This window comes from Ailuropoda melanoleuca, chromosome 6 (assembly GCF_002007445.2).
Source record: "Ailuropoda melanoleuca isolate Jingjing chromosome 6, ASM200744v2, whole genome shotgun sequence".
Lineage (NCBI taxonomy): Eukaryota > Metazoa > Chordata > Mammalia > Carnivora > Ursidae > Ailuropoda > Ailuropoda melanoleuca.
Genome location: NC_048223.1, coordinates 100,962,680 through 100,978,052, shown reverse-complemented (window position 1 = coordinate 100,978,052; position 15,373 = coordinate 100,962,680). Strand labels below are relative to the sequence as shown.

Below are 15,373 nucleotides of genomic sequence, written 5' to 3'. Positions count from 1 at the left end.
ACTACACCTGTGATACTGATGGATGGCTCAATGTTTTCAGAGCCTGTTTCCTTACTATTGTTCTCCAGGGATAACTCCTTCCCATCTCCTGAGGTGGTTGTGGGGATCAAATAAAATGACCGAGTTCTTTTTAAACTTAAAGGCCCTATTAATTTCCAGGATTTCTCTTTCCTCTGTGTAAGATGGGGGCAAGACATAATATATGCAAATAACTGTATTTGGATCATAAATCAAGTATGAGGCCAGACAAAAGGAGACCAGACGAAAGGAGGTGGGGAGGAGAGAGTCAAAGGAGAAGCAAGGCACCCACGCCTTTTCTTTTTTCTTGCTGTGTTCGCCACTGCTCCACTCTGCAGAGGTAAACCAAGGGTGGGAAGAAGCCGGCCTTGCTCTCAGCTTTGCGGCTTACCCATTTCTTGTTGGGTTGAACATCCATTCATGGAAAATGAGAGGAAGGTAAAAGAGCTCGCAGGACAGCTGCCACCCACCAGGGTTGGGTCAGAAGTCGCAGCACCTCCTGGGGGGTGGGGGTGTCACACAGCAGAAACAAGTCACCTTCATCTTGGTCTGACACTGGGTTACCATCAAGTTTTTCATAACAAATATCAATGAACTAGAATTAACCTTCCTTTAACTGGAAACTTACAAGGAACTGGCTTGCCTGGTTAACTGAGGGTAATTTAAAAGGAAACTATACCCCCGCTTTGATCCTTTCGGTTGAATATCTTTTAAAAATGTAAGCCTTCCCTTGCGGCTGAAACTTCATACCATACTCTTCACTCATCAAGACTCCCTGTGTGTGAAGGATCCTGAAGTCCATGATGTGGTCATTTCTCATTTTGCCGGCAGGCAGGAGTAGACCAGTTAGCTGGTAAAAGGCACCAGCTTGGCATCCTGCATCGACTGCCCTGGTCTGGAATCATCACGAAGGCATGAGCTCTCACAAAGCGAGAAAAATGTTATTTCTTGGTGGAAAATCATCATTAAATGGGAGAGAAAATTTTGGTGAAATTTGAGAAGGTGATTAACTTGTACAGATAAACATGGGAACCAGATGGTTTTAGACGGGGAAAATGAGATTTGGGAGAGCAGGAGTCAACATAAATACTTCTGAAGCGGCAAACTTGGGGTTTTGAGGTCTCAGGACATAGCATTTTTGAAAGTTGAGGGTCTACTGTACAGACAGCAAAACATAAGTGGATTCCTGCTGGCTGAGGTTATGGTGGGGCCTCAGAATCCTACTGTGGCACTGGGATAGGGAGACAGATGGGGGGTGCAGGGAACTGGACCGTGTTTTCACATTCTAACTTCAGGGCAATTTAACAGATAGATTCTTGGTTTGGTCATTACTTGTTCCATGAGCCTAAGAGAGCAGCCTCTAGACATGAAAACAATATAAACACTTCAGTGATTATTTAGATTTATAACATTCTCCTCCGCCCTTGAGTTACTGTGTAGTTCTAGGAGGGAGCTGGCTGACGCAGTTAAAAAGAAACCCAGCAACTTTTATTTAATTAACAACAGAGGTTAAACCTAATGAAAAGTTGTTTTGAAATTTTCGCACATATTCTTTGTATGAGTAAGGCCAGAGAGAGTAACGTTACGGGGAAGATGAGGATGGGTTAGCGGTCAGCTAAAGGCAGAGGCCACACAGAATGAATGGTGGAGGGAAAACAGGTAGCAATAAGGAATGGTACTCCGCTGTTTCCTTCTACTCCTCTCCTGATGTACTCCTCATCCCTCTATTCTGCAGTGAGACAAACGATGAGGAAGAACTCCCACCATCCCGAGCCCCCTCATTTCTCCCTGTATCTGCACAGAGACATCCCTGGGAGCTAAATTCACAAGTGACACCACGACTCAGCAATGCCTGGGCCGTTTGTGCCACGTTATCTGTGTGATGAGCCTTAGACCTGGCAGTGCCCGTCGGGAGAGACGAGTTCTCTGCAGGACCCTGACGGAGACCGAAGGCCTCTTGCACACCCCGCTGAATCTATGGAGACCGAGACACCCACGCATGTTTACCTGGGGAGCCTGCCAGAGAGTCCCCTCTGCTGAAGGCGAAGGTACGAGACACAGAGACGGGCACTAAAGAGTCAAGGGCCAAGGATTTGTGAGTTGCGAAAGGGAAGATAAACAGAAAAGGAGAAAGACAAAGAGCAAAGTGTGTGAGTCAGTCTGTTCTTGAATCTTCACAATGTCACATTTCTCTGCAAAAGGGAATCTTGCCTCTGAAAACAGGGAAATTGCAAATCCTCTCACAAAATCACTCTCCAGAAACAGGAACATAAAACAGACTTGGCTGAAAGTCTTCTGAAAAGATGTGCAGTAATCTTAGCGGGGATTCGACCTGCCGATGACAAGAACAGGCAGGGTCCCTGGGGGGGGTGGGGGGACGTGTGTCTATGGCATTCTCTCTGAGCCCGCATAGATGCTGGGAGTCCAGCATTGCCTCGCCCCCCCGGCTCTCCCCACCGCCTCAGGGATCTGCCCGCCTGCACCGCAGCTAAAAGCAGAGAGCATGCTCCTGCCAGGGGCAGCCGGAGGAAGCCGTACCCTGACTCAGACTCCGAGGAGCTGGGGACGAACTGTGCATTGCTGGATCACAGGGTGTTTCTGCCTGGGAATCTGTGCTCCCCTCTCTTATCTAATTGTTTGGAGAGCCCCTTCCTTGGGGACTAAATAAAGTCAGGCTGCAAGTGACAGCACACTGAAATCGGCCACTTCCGTAGTCTTCTCTGCTGCCCTGGGTGATTGTCCTGAAATTACCCATACACGCAGGGAAGTCGGGGAGCTTTATACCTACCTGACTGGTAATCATTTGGTCTGACACCAGATGTCAAAGAATATTGGAATGGGCCCCTAATGTGAGACATACCGGGATAAGAAACCCCACAGTCTCAAGAAGCATCCTAGAGCTTCCTGGGCTGCAAGTGAAACATACACCCCACCAAACAGGTAGGAGGACAGCCTCTCCCTGCCTGCATTGCCCTGTGGGCATCTGTTCCTTCTACCCTGAGCTCAAGCCTGGTTCCTTCAGAGTCCCAGGCTCACCGTGATCTGCCTGGGTTCCCTGGCAGTAGATCCGAGAGACGGGGGACAGTGTTGGCTGTGTTCCCTTTACCCTGCACAGGAAAATCAGGGTGACTTACTCATAACCTCAACTTCGACTTTGAGGCTAGGTCCCAAGGCCAGGGTTCTGGCGAACATGTCATCCCATTTATCTCCCTCAAAGGCTAATAAAGCTACAGGCTGGCTTTGAGGACAGGGGTAGTTTACTAGACCCAGACCCTATAAGAATTCACTGCCTTACACTCTCCTTTGACTGTAGGCTGAGGTTCATTGCTGGTGAGTGATGCTGGGAGGCTGGACCCTGGGCTGGAGGTGCATCCGGCACAAGTGGGGGTTGTGGCAGCCTTGGTGGATATGCCACAGTGTACCCCACTAAGTGGGGAGTGCTTGAGGGGGACGAAGGGAAATGTCTCCGTGCCCCTACTGGCTAATTCGATTTCTTTCTCCTTCTGAAGATTTATAAAGATACTCAGAAGTGAGGGGAGGGGAAGAGTTTAATGCTCCTTTTTAGTTACCAGTTTTGAAGGAGAGATCAGTGTTGCAAGTTTACTCCTGTCTCACGGAAAAAATGGAAGGAGAAATGGGTAGAAAGAATTAGAGACAGGAAGAAAGGAAGGGAGGAAACCAGGTAACAGCTTCCCATGACTTTTAAAATAATTTTCTTTTTAAAGAAAAAAGGTCATCCATATTAGGTGGGCTGGGGAGAGCCCCATGTAGCTCTTTGTTCGCCCATCTTTTGGTCTTCTGAAAGAGCCAGAATAGGGCCACATGTCTAGGTAACATTCAGAATCCTAGGAATTACTCTACCCTGAGCAATCCCTAATGTGATGGATAGAAATCTCCTTTAGAGACCCAAGATTTCCCTGCTCCTGTAGCCCATCCCTTACCCATTCAGCGTTCTTGTTCTAAGATGATGATGCTTCCTTCATCAACCTTGCTTGAGATTTGTGGGCTTACATAACTGTAATAATGTACCAGGGCTTTACTTTTATAAATCTTCAGCTCACACTGGGCCACGCCTTGGGTATGGGCAGGTACATCAGCTTCATTTCAGCCTTCTGCTCGGCCAAGATATGAATTACACTGTAAATTGTATTTCCACATGGAAATTGCATTCTGGAACATGATGGGTCTCAAATCCGTATTTCGTTGCACCCTGTGAACTAGCCGGGACACGGGAATGTGTCTGGGGAGTCATTAACTTGCTGGGTAATTTGGAGCAAGTCAATTCTTTAGTTTCTCTGTATTAAAATGGTACCTTTCCTGCGCCAGGGATTGTGATATCAAGCTTTGTGATCCTCTGATAAATCCCAATAGAAAGCACTCCGTAAAATCTTTTTTATGGTGAGAGAAAACACCCCATTTTGCATGAAAATAGCCACCGCTGTAAACACTAACAGCTGAAAGCAATGCAAAATTCAGACCCATGAATCAAAAAGAAATCTAGAGAAATAATTCTTTCTGGATCACACTTATAGCCCAATAAATGCCATGCCTTCTAAATGCAAGTATGCTAACTCCCCACAGGAAACAGCGAGAAGGTAGAGCGCAGAAGGGGCAGAACAAACGAGCCATCAACCCTGTGGCAGCCCCCCGCATCAGCGTGCACAGCCAGCTGGCAGCCACCTCTCCACCAGCTAAGACGTGGTGACGAGGAAAGAGAAGCAGGTAAGCGACACACTGCGCCAGCCTGGGACGTACATCCCACGACCTTGCGGTCATTTCCTACAGATACAGTAATGACATACCCGTATCATGTAAAGTACAGGCCAGTGGGTGAATTACATCCTAGCAGAGAAGGAAAGGTTGAACCCTCCACCAGAGCTCCCCAGTCACCTGCCTGCATTCCCCAGCAGGTGACACTAAATGGTGCCCCTCCCCTCACAACTTCCCTCCCTGTCATTCTTCACTTGCACATGAGCAGAGAAGCAGCAGAAAACATTCCAAACACAGAAACGAAACGCCTGTGGACTGTGGGTACCTGGCAGAAGGCAGTGTTCCTGGCAGAGCATTACAAAGAGGCTGCCACCATTTGGGTTAGGCCCCCGCCCAGGCTCAAAGTGCTCGGTCCAGGTCCCCAGAGTGGGCTGAGGCCGGACAACGATGGGGGCAGATGAGGGAGGGGTTTGAGAGATACATACGAAAGACCGAGGATCCGGCCAGGCTTCCAACCTTCCGCACATCATTATCTGAGGACAGAAGGATGCAGTGCGTTTCAGAGGCAGTTCACAACACACACCTTTTTGTGGGAATGCCCCCTCCTTCTTCCCACCCCCAGCACCAAGTAAGCCTGCAAAAACCAGGCCATCAAATGGAAGTGTAGAAAGCAAATAAACTTGTCTTTTCATAGGGAAAAATACCCCTATCTGCTCCTGACACTTGCTAATGTTACAGTCTACCATGTACTTCCACAAACAAACTCTCTGAATCAGAAAGGACTCTTCCACCCATTTTACAGAGGAGGAAACTTAAGTCAAGGAAGTTAAATGGCTTGTACAGAGAGTCCCTAAGAGGAGTCAGGACTTGAACTCAGATGCTCTTCTCCACAATATCCCATTGCTTCCCCAAGGAGCTCTGGCTTGGAACTGGCATACCTGAGCAAGCAGTGGTCATGATGGCTGGGACACCATAGTAGGTGAAGGCTCCATTCTCGAAGCGAAGGCCTTCCTTTCCAACCTCCACTTCCACTTTACCCTGGGGAAAGAAGGAAGTGTACTAAGGGCGTGTGCGAGTACTTCCAGTTCTATTACTGACTACAACCCTAGGCTCTTCTGTCTGGATAACAAACAGGTGGACTTAAGTTCTTATCACAGGGAAATGTGAAGTCTGTCCAGATCCGTTTCAAGAATAGCACCTCCGACTTCAGTAGGCCTTGGCGGTACATTAATTGCTTAGTTCATAAAGAAGCACCCAGTCCTGAATAACCACCTCTCTTTGCATGCTCTGATGGCCCTTCCGTGATGAATGTCCTGGCCCCAGCTAGCCCCGGGCCCCGTAAACTGACCCACTGGTTTGGTCTGAGATTAGACCATCTCTGAGTCCGGTGGAAAGAAAATCGGAGTCTGTGGGGAGCTTGTTTGATTCATCAGCAGGAATAACGACAGCTGATGGCCAGCACGTAGCGTGTATCTGTGGGCCCGACACTGTGCTATGTACACTCACTCGGTCCCACCACCCTATGACGTCCATACTGCTTTTACCCCCAGTTTACAGGTGAATCAGTTTGAGGCTCAGGTTAAATAACTTGGTCAGGGTTAGTTAGAAAGTGGCAACATTGGTATTTTAAAGCCAGATCTTTCCCATTTCTGAACCTACACTCTTGCCACTACCTTTAACTCCCTCCAACTTTTACTTGAAAATGGTTAAGTTTACAGGAAGCATAAGACAGTAGGTTATATGAACTCATTACGTTATATAAAGAATGTAACGGGACTCTTGTTGATTTTCAGCAGTGAAGAATGTGACTCCGTTTTTGGAGAAGGGAGGTCATTTTTTGAGGCTATGTGGAAGGATGGGGGTGGGGCCCATTACAGGGTCAGAGCAGACAGGCTGTAGGAGGACTGTAAGCAAAGAGTTACTTCTAAGGTAACTGAGCTTAATTAAGATTTTAAGGCAATCACTGTATTTCGGGTTCGTGAGATTCTGTTGAGAAGAGATGGGCAATAGTGCCAGGGCTAATGGTGGAGTGGGGCCAGGGAGCCAGCAGCGTCACAAGCTGAAACCGCACGTGTCAGCTATTTGCGACAGGCCTATCCAGGCACCCGGGGCAGAAGGCGATGGTACTTATGTGAGCACTGGGAAGATGCTGCACCTCTTTCATGCAGTCAGTTGTTCCCTCCCTGGTCCTCTTAAGGAGGAGAAGATTCGAGAGGCTGCAAAGGCTGAAATGTGGCAGAGAGAGTAAATGTGTTCTATGCACCTCCAGAGCAAGGAGTGGGTGGGAGTCAGGTATGGTGAGACATCAGCATGGCAGACCCGAGACGTGCATCCCCACCCACCCCACCATAAACACTGCTGACTGCCATCAAGGTCCCACCACTCTCAGGACACCGGCCAGTCACACCTGGCCCCTCCTGTGGGTCACGGACAAACGCCCACCCCATCTGGCCTTGCCGCGAGGTAGCAGGCTGAGCCTTCGAACCCGGCACTGAGGAGGCACAGCCGTTCCTGTCCATCCAGCCTGGAGATGCCCTCGTCCCGCCCTGGGAGGGTCTCTAACTCTCCCACTCACCTGCAGAAGCAGCACGAAGTAGTCCACGGGGCGATTGCGCTGGTAGAGGTAGTGTTCTGGGGCTTTCTTGTTCTTCTCGTCAAACTTCAGCTCCTGGATCACATTGGGATGCTTCAGGAGTCGGAGCAGGATCTTCTCCGAGAGGTACAGGGATTTAAAGGGCTCCACTTCTAGGGGAGATAGGGAGGCAGGAAGAATCAGCAGCTGGAGGAGTCAGGATGGGCACACCAGGCATGGGTCCGGAGCCAGCTCCATTCCTGCTCAGGGGCACCGAGCCGGCAGGGCTCTTGTGAGTCTCTCAGATGTGTGTGTGGGGGGTCTTCCACCCAAGTGCGCACCTCAGCTTCGCCCCACACCCTCTGGGGATGTGTGTCCCTGTGCTGGCAACCTGGAGAAAATAGGTCACCATTTTGGAAATGCCACTTTTAATTTTCTTCTTGACGTTATTTAAAGTTGGGTGTGGACTTAAAAAAGAAGGCAATTTTGCCACTTGCAACAACATGGATGAACCCGGAGGACGTTATGCTAAATGAAATAAGCTAGACGCATAAGGACAAATATGTATGATATCACTTATATGATGAATCTAAAATAGTCACCTCGGGGCTCCTGGGTGGCTCAGTCGGTGTGCATCCGACTCTTGATTTTGGCTCAGGTCATGATCTCAGGGTTGTGAGACTGAACTCGGGGGGCTCCACGCTGGGCCTGGAGCCTACTTAGGATTCTGTCTTCCTCTCCCTCTGCCTTCCCCCACCCTTGTGTGTGTTCTCTCTCTCAAAAAAATTTTAAAAAGTAATAAAATAGTCAAACTCATAGAAGCAGAGAGTAGCACCCTGGTTGGCCAGGGCTAGTGGGAGGGCCACATGGTGAGGTATTGGTCAAAGAGTGCAAAGTTTCCATTATGCAGGATGAATAAGTCCTAGAGATCTCCTGCATAGCTTAGTGCCTGTAATTAGCAATACTGTATGGTATACTTAAAATTTTGCTAAGAGGGTAGATCTTATGTTAATATAGAAAAAATAATAAATAAAGAGGGTGGGAGGAAACTCTTGGAGGTGATGGATATGCTTATGGCAGACACTGTGGGAATAGTTTCACAGGTGTGTACTTAGCTCCAAACACCTCAAGTCGTATGCGTTACATATGTACCACTTCTTGTATGTCAATCTTACCTCAATAAAGTGGTTTAAGAAAAAAAAAGCAATGATAAAAAGAGCATGGATAAGCAAGCCATGTGAACAACAAAGGCTTTAATGCTATAATCAAATGAAATACAGAGAATTTAATCTGACTTATTGGTATGACATGTATCTGTTGAATGAAATGAAATTCCAAGTTAATACAGAGTTAATTACTTAAGTGATACATTCTCAAAAATGTGAAGCCTTGTTGCAACACATTTTCATATTAATGGATATTATTATATGTTATATCATGTTGTGAACAGATACAGCTGTTTTCTGTGACAGGCAGCCAGTAGTTAAAAGAAATCTGTATTCAGGACTAGAAAATAGGTCGAAAACTACTTTCAAGAAGCTCCAATTTAAAATTTTCTATTTTTTAGCCCCTGGAACAGTACTAGCCCTCGTACCACACTGAATAAATAGATGTTGGACTAACTGACAACTGAATTTAGTCATGGGTGTGATTGTTCTAAGTCAGCACCTTAATTAGGCCCGAGTGAGAAGACTAGAAAGTTCAAAGACAAATACTACCTTCTTTAAAAGAAGAAGTTTGTATTTGGATCCTCATTTTTTTTTTTCTATTCTAAGATTCAAAACTGACGTCTGTATTTTAAGAACTTGTAGCTCACAGCCCATCTTGTCCTGGGAGGGTACCGACCCCGGGCCTCCTTGCTGGGTAGGACAGGGCCTTTCCCTCCTCAGCAACGCCTCGCCTCGGGGGCACTCCAGCTCCAACAGGATGGAGCTGGGCCTCAGGCTCCTGCCAGGAAGCAAGGGGGCAGGGGGTGGAGGGAAAAGGGCAGCAATGGTTGCTTTAGCTCTTTTCTTGAGTGGAAGAGAGAAAAGCAGAGTTGAGTTGTATTCACCTCCGCCCTAGAAGATCAGGCCTGGGGCTGCACAGGACAGCATGTGGCCTCCCGCCGCTCGACCTACGGCACCCCCTCCCCCGGAACAGGGGTCGTCCCTCTCTGCTGTGCGCTGGAATCAGGTTGTGAGGTACTACCATGATTGGCGCGTGCGTTTCACCTTCCAGATTCTGCTTCCCTTGCTGGGGGAGGAGATGCGGCGGTGGGGGGTTGGGGGGCAGAGCCATACCTGTGGCCATGAAGCGGTGTGTGGCCAGCAGAAGCTGCGGGGAGATCTTCACCCTCATCTCCGAGTCGGAAAGCTTGAACAGGGAGAAGTCGTGCCGCTTCCTCTCCCGGTGTGGGACCCTCTGCTTTTTCCGGTTGTCGGCTGCAGGGACACAGGGGACCGACGGCAGCCATCTCAGAATCAGTTTTCCCACAGTCCCGTGGGACAGATAGAGCCTTTGGGATCCCGTGAATTTCTGTGCCGTGTCAACTGTAGGTGACCCCATGACGTCTCTTTCCCGGGAAGCAGAAGGATGCTACTAAGGGACGGAAGGTGGGAGCCGCTGCCGGGTCCCAGGATTATTTATACTTAGGTGGTGTGGGTGGCGGAGGGGAAAGGCTGGCCTGGAGCCCCCAAGATGGGGTTCCAGTGCTGGCTCCCCCCCTTACAGCTCTGCAGCCTCTCTAGGGTTCAGAGTGTGTGCTTGTTTTCACCTACACAACGAGGTTCAGAAGTAGCGATAACACTGCTACTCATCCCATACGGTTACGGGGCTCCGAGCAGAACCTACCTGGGAAGTGCTTACAAAACGGCATTCGTACACGAGGGACTAGCTTTCTCAGCATCGAGGGGTTTGGCAGAGCCCAGGGGCTTTTCGCCTCTTGCCCTTCTCCTGTCCCCAAAGCTGGGCTCACCAGACCTCTTCCTGCTGATTTAAACCACGCCCTGCGCAGTATCTGAGGCATGTCACCCAAGGGACGTAGGTGGTCACCTCCTCTTCCCACTCACAATTCTCCTGCTTCAACCCTAGCCTCTCTCCAGGGAGACGATTGAGAAAAAAATCAAGGGAAGAAGAAAGGAGAAGGAATGGAAACAGCCCTATAACCTAAAAAGTTGGGTTCTCTAGGTGGGGCCCTCAGGCAAAATCTAGGGGTGTTTAGATGGACTGTGCTACTGATGGAGAAAATCTGCTTTTTCCAATTTAACTTTTTTCTCCCTTCTTTTTTTTTTTTTTTTTTAAAGATTTTATTTATTTATTCGACAGAGATAGAGAACAGCCAGCGAGAGAGGGAACACAAGCAGGGGGAGTGGGAGAGGAAGAAGCAGGCTCTCAGCAGAGGAGCCTGATGTGGGGCTCGATCCCATAACACCGGGATCATGCCCTGAGCCGAAGGCAGACGCTTAACCGCTGTGCCATCCAGGCGCCCCTCTCCCTTCTTTTTTTAAGCTTGTCTTAGAAAAATATTTTCTTAGGGGTAGGGGGAATGTTTTCTTTGGTTAGGTGTCTTTTGCTTTCACTTAGTTTTGAGTAAAATTTTGAAACGTCTTGCCTATTTCACAGTGCTAACAGGAGCAGGGAAAGGCATTTGGGATTTCTCCAGACTTGGCCTGGAGACAGACAGGGCTGGGGGGAGCTCTCGGTGCAGGTCGAGTGGACGCAGTGGACATTAAAGGGAATGAATCCTAGGGACAAGTAACTGGGACCCTAGAATCTGGCTCCCTGGTATTCTCCTTCTCCTTTTGGAGCTCACGTCAGCCCCGCTGTTTGGGTTTCCTTCTGGAAGACAGAACATGCCCTTCTACTGTGCTGCAGTCCTGTGGGCCTATCTAGAATTTGGGCTGCTGCTTTAACACCCCTTTTGCTTGGGTAGCGACAGTGGCAAGATGCAGACTCAGCTGTCCTGTGGGTCAGGGTCAAGTGAGAAAAACAGTATTCCTGGTTCCTTGGCCTTCTCTCAGCTCTTAAGGAATCATGCCAGAAGCTTATTCATAAGGGCAGGAAAGCCCTAACCCTCTCCTTTAGAAAGAGGATTGCTCAGCAAGAGAGCAGCAAATACAGGTATCGGATTGATTCTTTTGCTCTCACTGGTGAGCAACCTGCTTTATAGGACATGTTTGCCTAAACTTGCCCTCGCCCTCCTCCATCAGAATGCCACTTAACATTTCATCATTGGAGAATCATTCCTCACCTCCCTCTTCATTCCTTTTATTTTAATAGTGAGTATTTGGAGCATTAAGGTTGTTAAAACCAATGCTGGAGGGGGAGCTCACTCACTTAGACGACCATCACTACTATCGGCCACCAACAATGTAGTGGGACCGTCTTCTGCGACACATCTACTGAGATACCCGAGAATTCTAAATCAACAGCGGTGGGCAGCGCTGAAGGGAGAAGGGAATGGGGGCGGTAGAGGTTAACCCCTATTTGAAGAAGTTGGGCCTGGCCAGGGTATCAGAGTAATACCAGATACTGTGACGCTCTTACTGTGTTTTGTCAGGGCCTGACCCCCCTTTTGGGTTTGATCTATTCTAAGTCTACAGGCAAGGCAGTCTTTCTGCACTGCTCACTGCCTTACAGTGTTAAAGCTCTTTGTACTGGGAGCTGGTTTCTCAATGGCTGCTTCTAGCAAACTAAGGACAGGGGTCTGGATGGAACGAGTTATCTGAGGTAGGGAAAAGGGACTGCTGTCTCATGAAGTGAAATTCAGAGGAGGAAACGCTTCCTGGCCTAGAGACTCCCACAGATTTAGATAACACTCTCACCCCACAGACAAAGCAAGCTTTTGTAGTGTTTGCAAGCCAAGCTTTGATAAGGCTCTGGCTAACCAAAAGCAGTCACTGTCTGCATAGAGTCCATATTGTTCCTGAGGGGGGCTGGGTGGGAGGGCAGGGCTGGGGAGCGAGGACGGGCAACTGGGCTGTAGGGCTGGAAAAGCGTGAGGGAGAAGAGCAGTGTTGAAGAGGGTATTTAAGGTTTTGGCTTAGGTGGTGTGTGGGCGATCTCCTGATGGTCCCGCTGCGTGCTGATGTTGTGGCGTGGGCCGACTGAGAGTGCAACCCCACAGAGTGCTGGGATTGCGTCTAGATGGATGAAGAGACAAAACCAAAACAACTCAGGGGAGGGACTGAAACAAGGGCAGGGTGGCCACCCAAGGCACACTCAGTTTCCTTTAGTCCCTTTTCCATCCAAAGGCCGGGAGGTCTCCTTTTCAGTCTTGGCTCAGTTCCCATAGGTTCCCTCCTGATAAACATTTAGCTAGCATGTTGTCAGTGACTCGGGGTGCCTCAAGCCAGGGTATCTTGCCATGCCAGCCCCTAACATTTGGGGGCTGACCCAGCAATGCATGGGCTTGTCCCAACACCCTTTCACACAGTATGTCAAAGTAAGCCGGCTCTGAGAGTCTCAGGAGAAATGGGATGACCTTGGACAGGAGCCAAGGCCATGCACTTACTGTAGAGGTCAGTTTCATCCAGGATCTCCGACTTAATGATCTCCTCTATGATGTCCTCTAGGGTGACAATGCCCATCACCTCATAGAAGGGGTCTCCTTCTCCCTCGTTGTTCACCCGCTGGACAATGGCCAGGTGAGATTTTCCTAGAGAACAAATGAAGTCCCAGGTAAGCATCTGGAATATTTTTAGAAGTCTTCCCTTATGAGAAAATTATACAAAGTTGCTCTGTGACCCATCTTGGGACTGAACTCATCTTAGGACTTCCTTAAAATATGAAGTTTGTATACAAGCCCTTTCAAATGCAAACCTTATGCTTTTTTTTTTTTTAAAGATTTTATTTATTTATTTGAGAGAGAGAGAGAGCATGAGCAAAGGGAAGGGGCAGAGGGAGAGGGAGAAGCAGACTCCCTCCTGAGCAGGGAGCCCGATTTGGGGCTCAATCCCAGGACCCAGAGATCATGACCTGAGATGATGGCAGATGCTTAACCGATTAAGCCACCCAGGTGCCCCCAAACCTTATAGTTTTATATTTGTCTCTTTTCTCTGAAAGAAATGAATATACATAAAGCCAGTTAACTTTTTTCCTTTTAACTTTTACATATTAACAAGTATATCTAAGCTGGAGGAGGATGAATAATCTAATTGAAAGAATTGAAAGAAAGAGAATTTGGAATCAAAAGAATTAGGTTAGAAGTCTTCTTTCTTCCTCTGAACGTCCCCCGTAACTATCCCACCTACTCTCTGTGAACTGACCCTGGGCAAATCATTTAACTTCTACCGAGTCTCTATTTTCTCATCTAGAATTAGGGAATAATACCAGTGTGGTGATTTTAAAACATGGCCCCAAATCTCCATCCCTTGAGTCTGGGCGGGCCTGTGACCGCTTTAACCAACAGAGGACAGGGGAGCGTCTGCAAGGATACTTCTGGGGCTGGGTCACGAAAGGCATGTGGCTTCTTCTGGAGAGATGCTCTACCAAGTCAGAGGCCACCACGGTGGAGAGGCCCATGCAAGTGTAAGAGCTTAGGTGACAGGTCCAGCTGAGCCTGGCCTTCCAGCCACCCCACCGCAGGGCCAGGCAGGTGAGCAGAGAAGCGGTGTTGCAACGGAACTGCAGGCTCGGCTAATCTAGGCGTCCCCCCACCCCCCACCCCTCCCCGCCACTCCATCCAGTCTTCTCCAGCTGTGGACGCGGAGGCTGTGAGGCGGAGATAAGCAAGTCCTGCTGTACAAATTCCCGACTCACAGAATCTGTGAGCATAACAGAATGGTTGTTGCTTTGTGCTTCTAAGTTTTGGAGTGGTTTGTGAGCAGTAATGGCAACTAGGATAACCAGTAGCCATTCAGTCACTGTGGGGCTCGGATGACCTAGTGTGTGCGTGGAGAGTGCTTTGTAAACTATAACGGGTCACAGGCAGGCAGTGCATTTTTACTGTCCAACGACTGAGTAATAATAGTGAACGTGTATTGAACTTTCATTATGAGTCAGGCACTATCTGGAGCACTTTGTTTGTATTGATGCATTCAATCCTCATAACAACCCCTGAGACAAGTACCATTATTACCGCCATTTTACAGATGAAAGGACTGAGGCATAGACTGGTGAAGTAACATGCCTAAAGTTACACAGCCTGGAAGTGGCACAGCTGGATTGCAAACCCAGGTAACTGGATTCAGTCCTAAAGTAGGGACGGAGTCTTACCTAACAGTTCTGCAATCCTGCTTCACCTTGGTTTGCTTTTAATCTGCAAATCCTATTTCTGAAATGCAAATCTGGGTGGTTCTTTTCCTTGGCTAAGAGACATTTAAGGGGAAAATCTAGGGTACTGAGTTAGAAGTTATTGTTGCCAAAAAAATAAAAAGGAAGTTCATGCTTTATCAGTGTTACCCTTTATAAGCTCGGCTATTGCTAAAAATATCAGATAAAAGGAGTAGTCAGTTTGCTGGAGGCATAATTAACCATTAAAATTATACACATGAACTTCTGTATCAGACACTTCAAATCACAAGACAGCTACCTATCAGGAATTTTAACTGGTAAGATGGTATTTGTATTACTCAAGAATGGTCTCTAATTTCTTCTGCACCTTCAACCTCTCCTTCAACTGTCTCCAAACTGGTCTGATCATGCCACTGTCCTGCTCAAAAACCCTCCAAGTCTCCCTAGTAGGCACAGAATCAAATCGAGACTCATGGGTTTGGCATTATCAAGACGGCAAAATGCCCTGCGCCATCCCCTACTCATTCGATACTCTGGGGGTGCCATGTTACCTTCAATACCCCCACTTTGTCCGTGTGTACTTTCTAAGGCTTTGTGAACACTGTCCCCTCCCACCCCATCTCCACTCTGCAAGTTCCAGCTCAGGGACTAGCTCCTCAAGAAAGTCCTACCGGATTTGCCCCATTTTGAATCTGAACCAATGTCTCCTTGCCTGTGTTTTGAAACCCTTGATAACACCATTAGAGCATTTGTCACAATTTGCTGCTTCTTGTAACTAGCAATGTGCGTGTCCTCTACCAGACCATGTTTCTTCTTCAGGCCATAAGCTCCTTCAGGATATACACTAAGATAGGGTAC

At 48.2% G+C, this 15,373-nt stretch overlaps 1 protein-coding gene across 3 annotated transcripts in view; it reads right to left on the bottom strand.

Annotated features, from left to right (window-relative positions):
- CNNM1 (cyclin and CBS domain divalent metal cation transport mediator 1) overlaps positions 1–15,373 on the bottom strand; it is a 50,394-nt gene that overhangs the window by 19,823 nt on the left and 15,198 nt on the right. For 2 of the 3 annotated variants that reach the window (XM_034663122.1, XM_034663120.1), the window contains exons 2-7: positions 12,795–12,938; positions 9,583–9,723; positions 7,304–7,473; positions 5,667–5,766; positions 5,214–5,261; positions 2,026–2,088 (exon numbers count right to left, since the gene is read on the bottom strand). In XM_034663122.1, coding sequence (XP_034519013.1) covers positions 2,026–2,088; positions 5,214–5,261; positions 5,667–5,766; positions 7,304–7,473; positions 9,583–9,723; positions 12,795–12,938 — 666 coding nt within the window. The remainder of the gene's footprint in view (positions 1–2,025; positions 2,089–5,213; positions 5,262–5,666; positions 5,767–7,303; positions 7,474–9,582; positions 9,724–12,794; positions 12,939–15,373) is intronic. The other variant, XM_034663121.1, reaches the window with a different exon arrangement.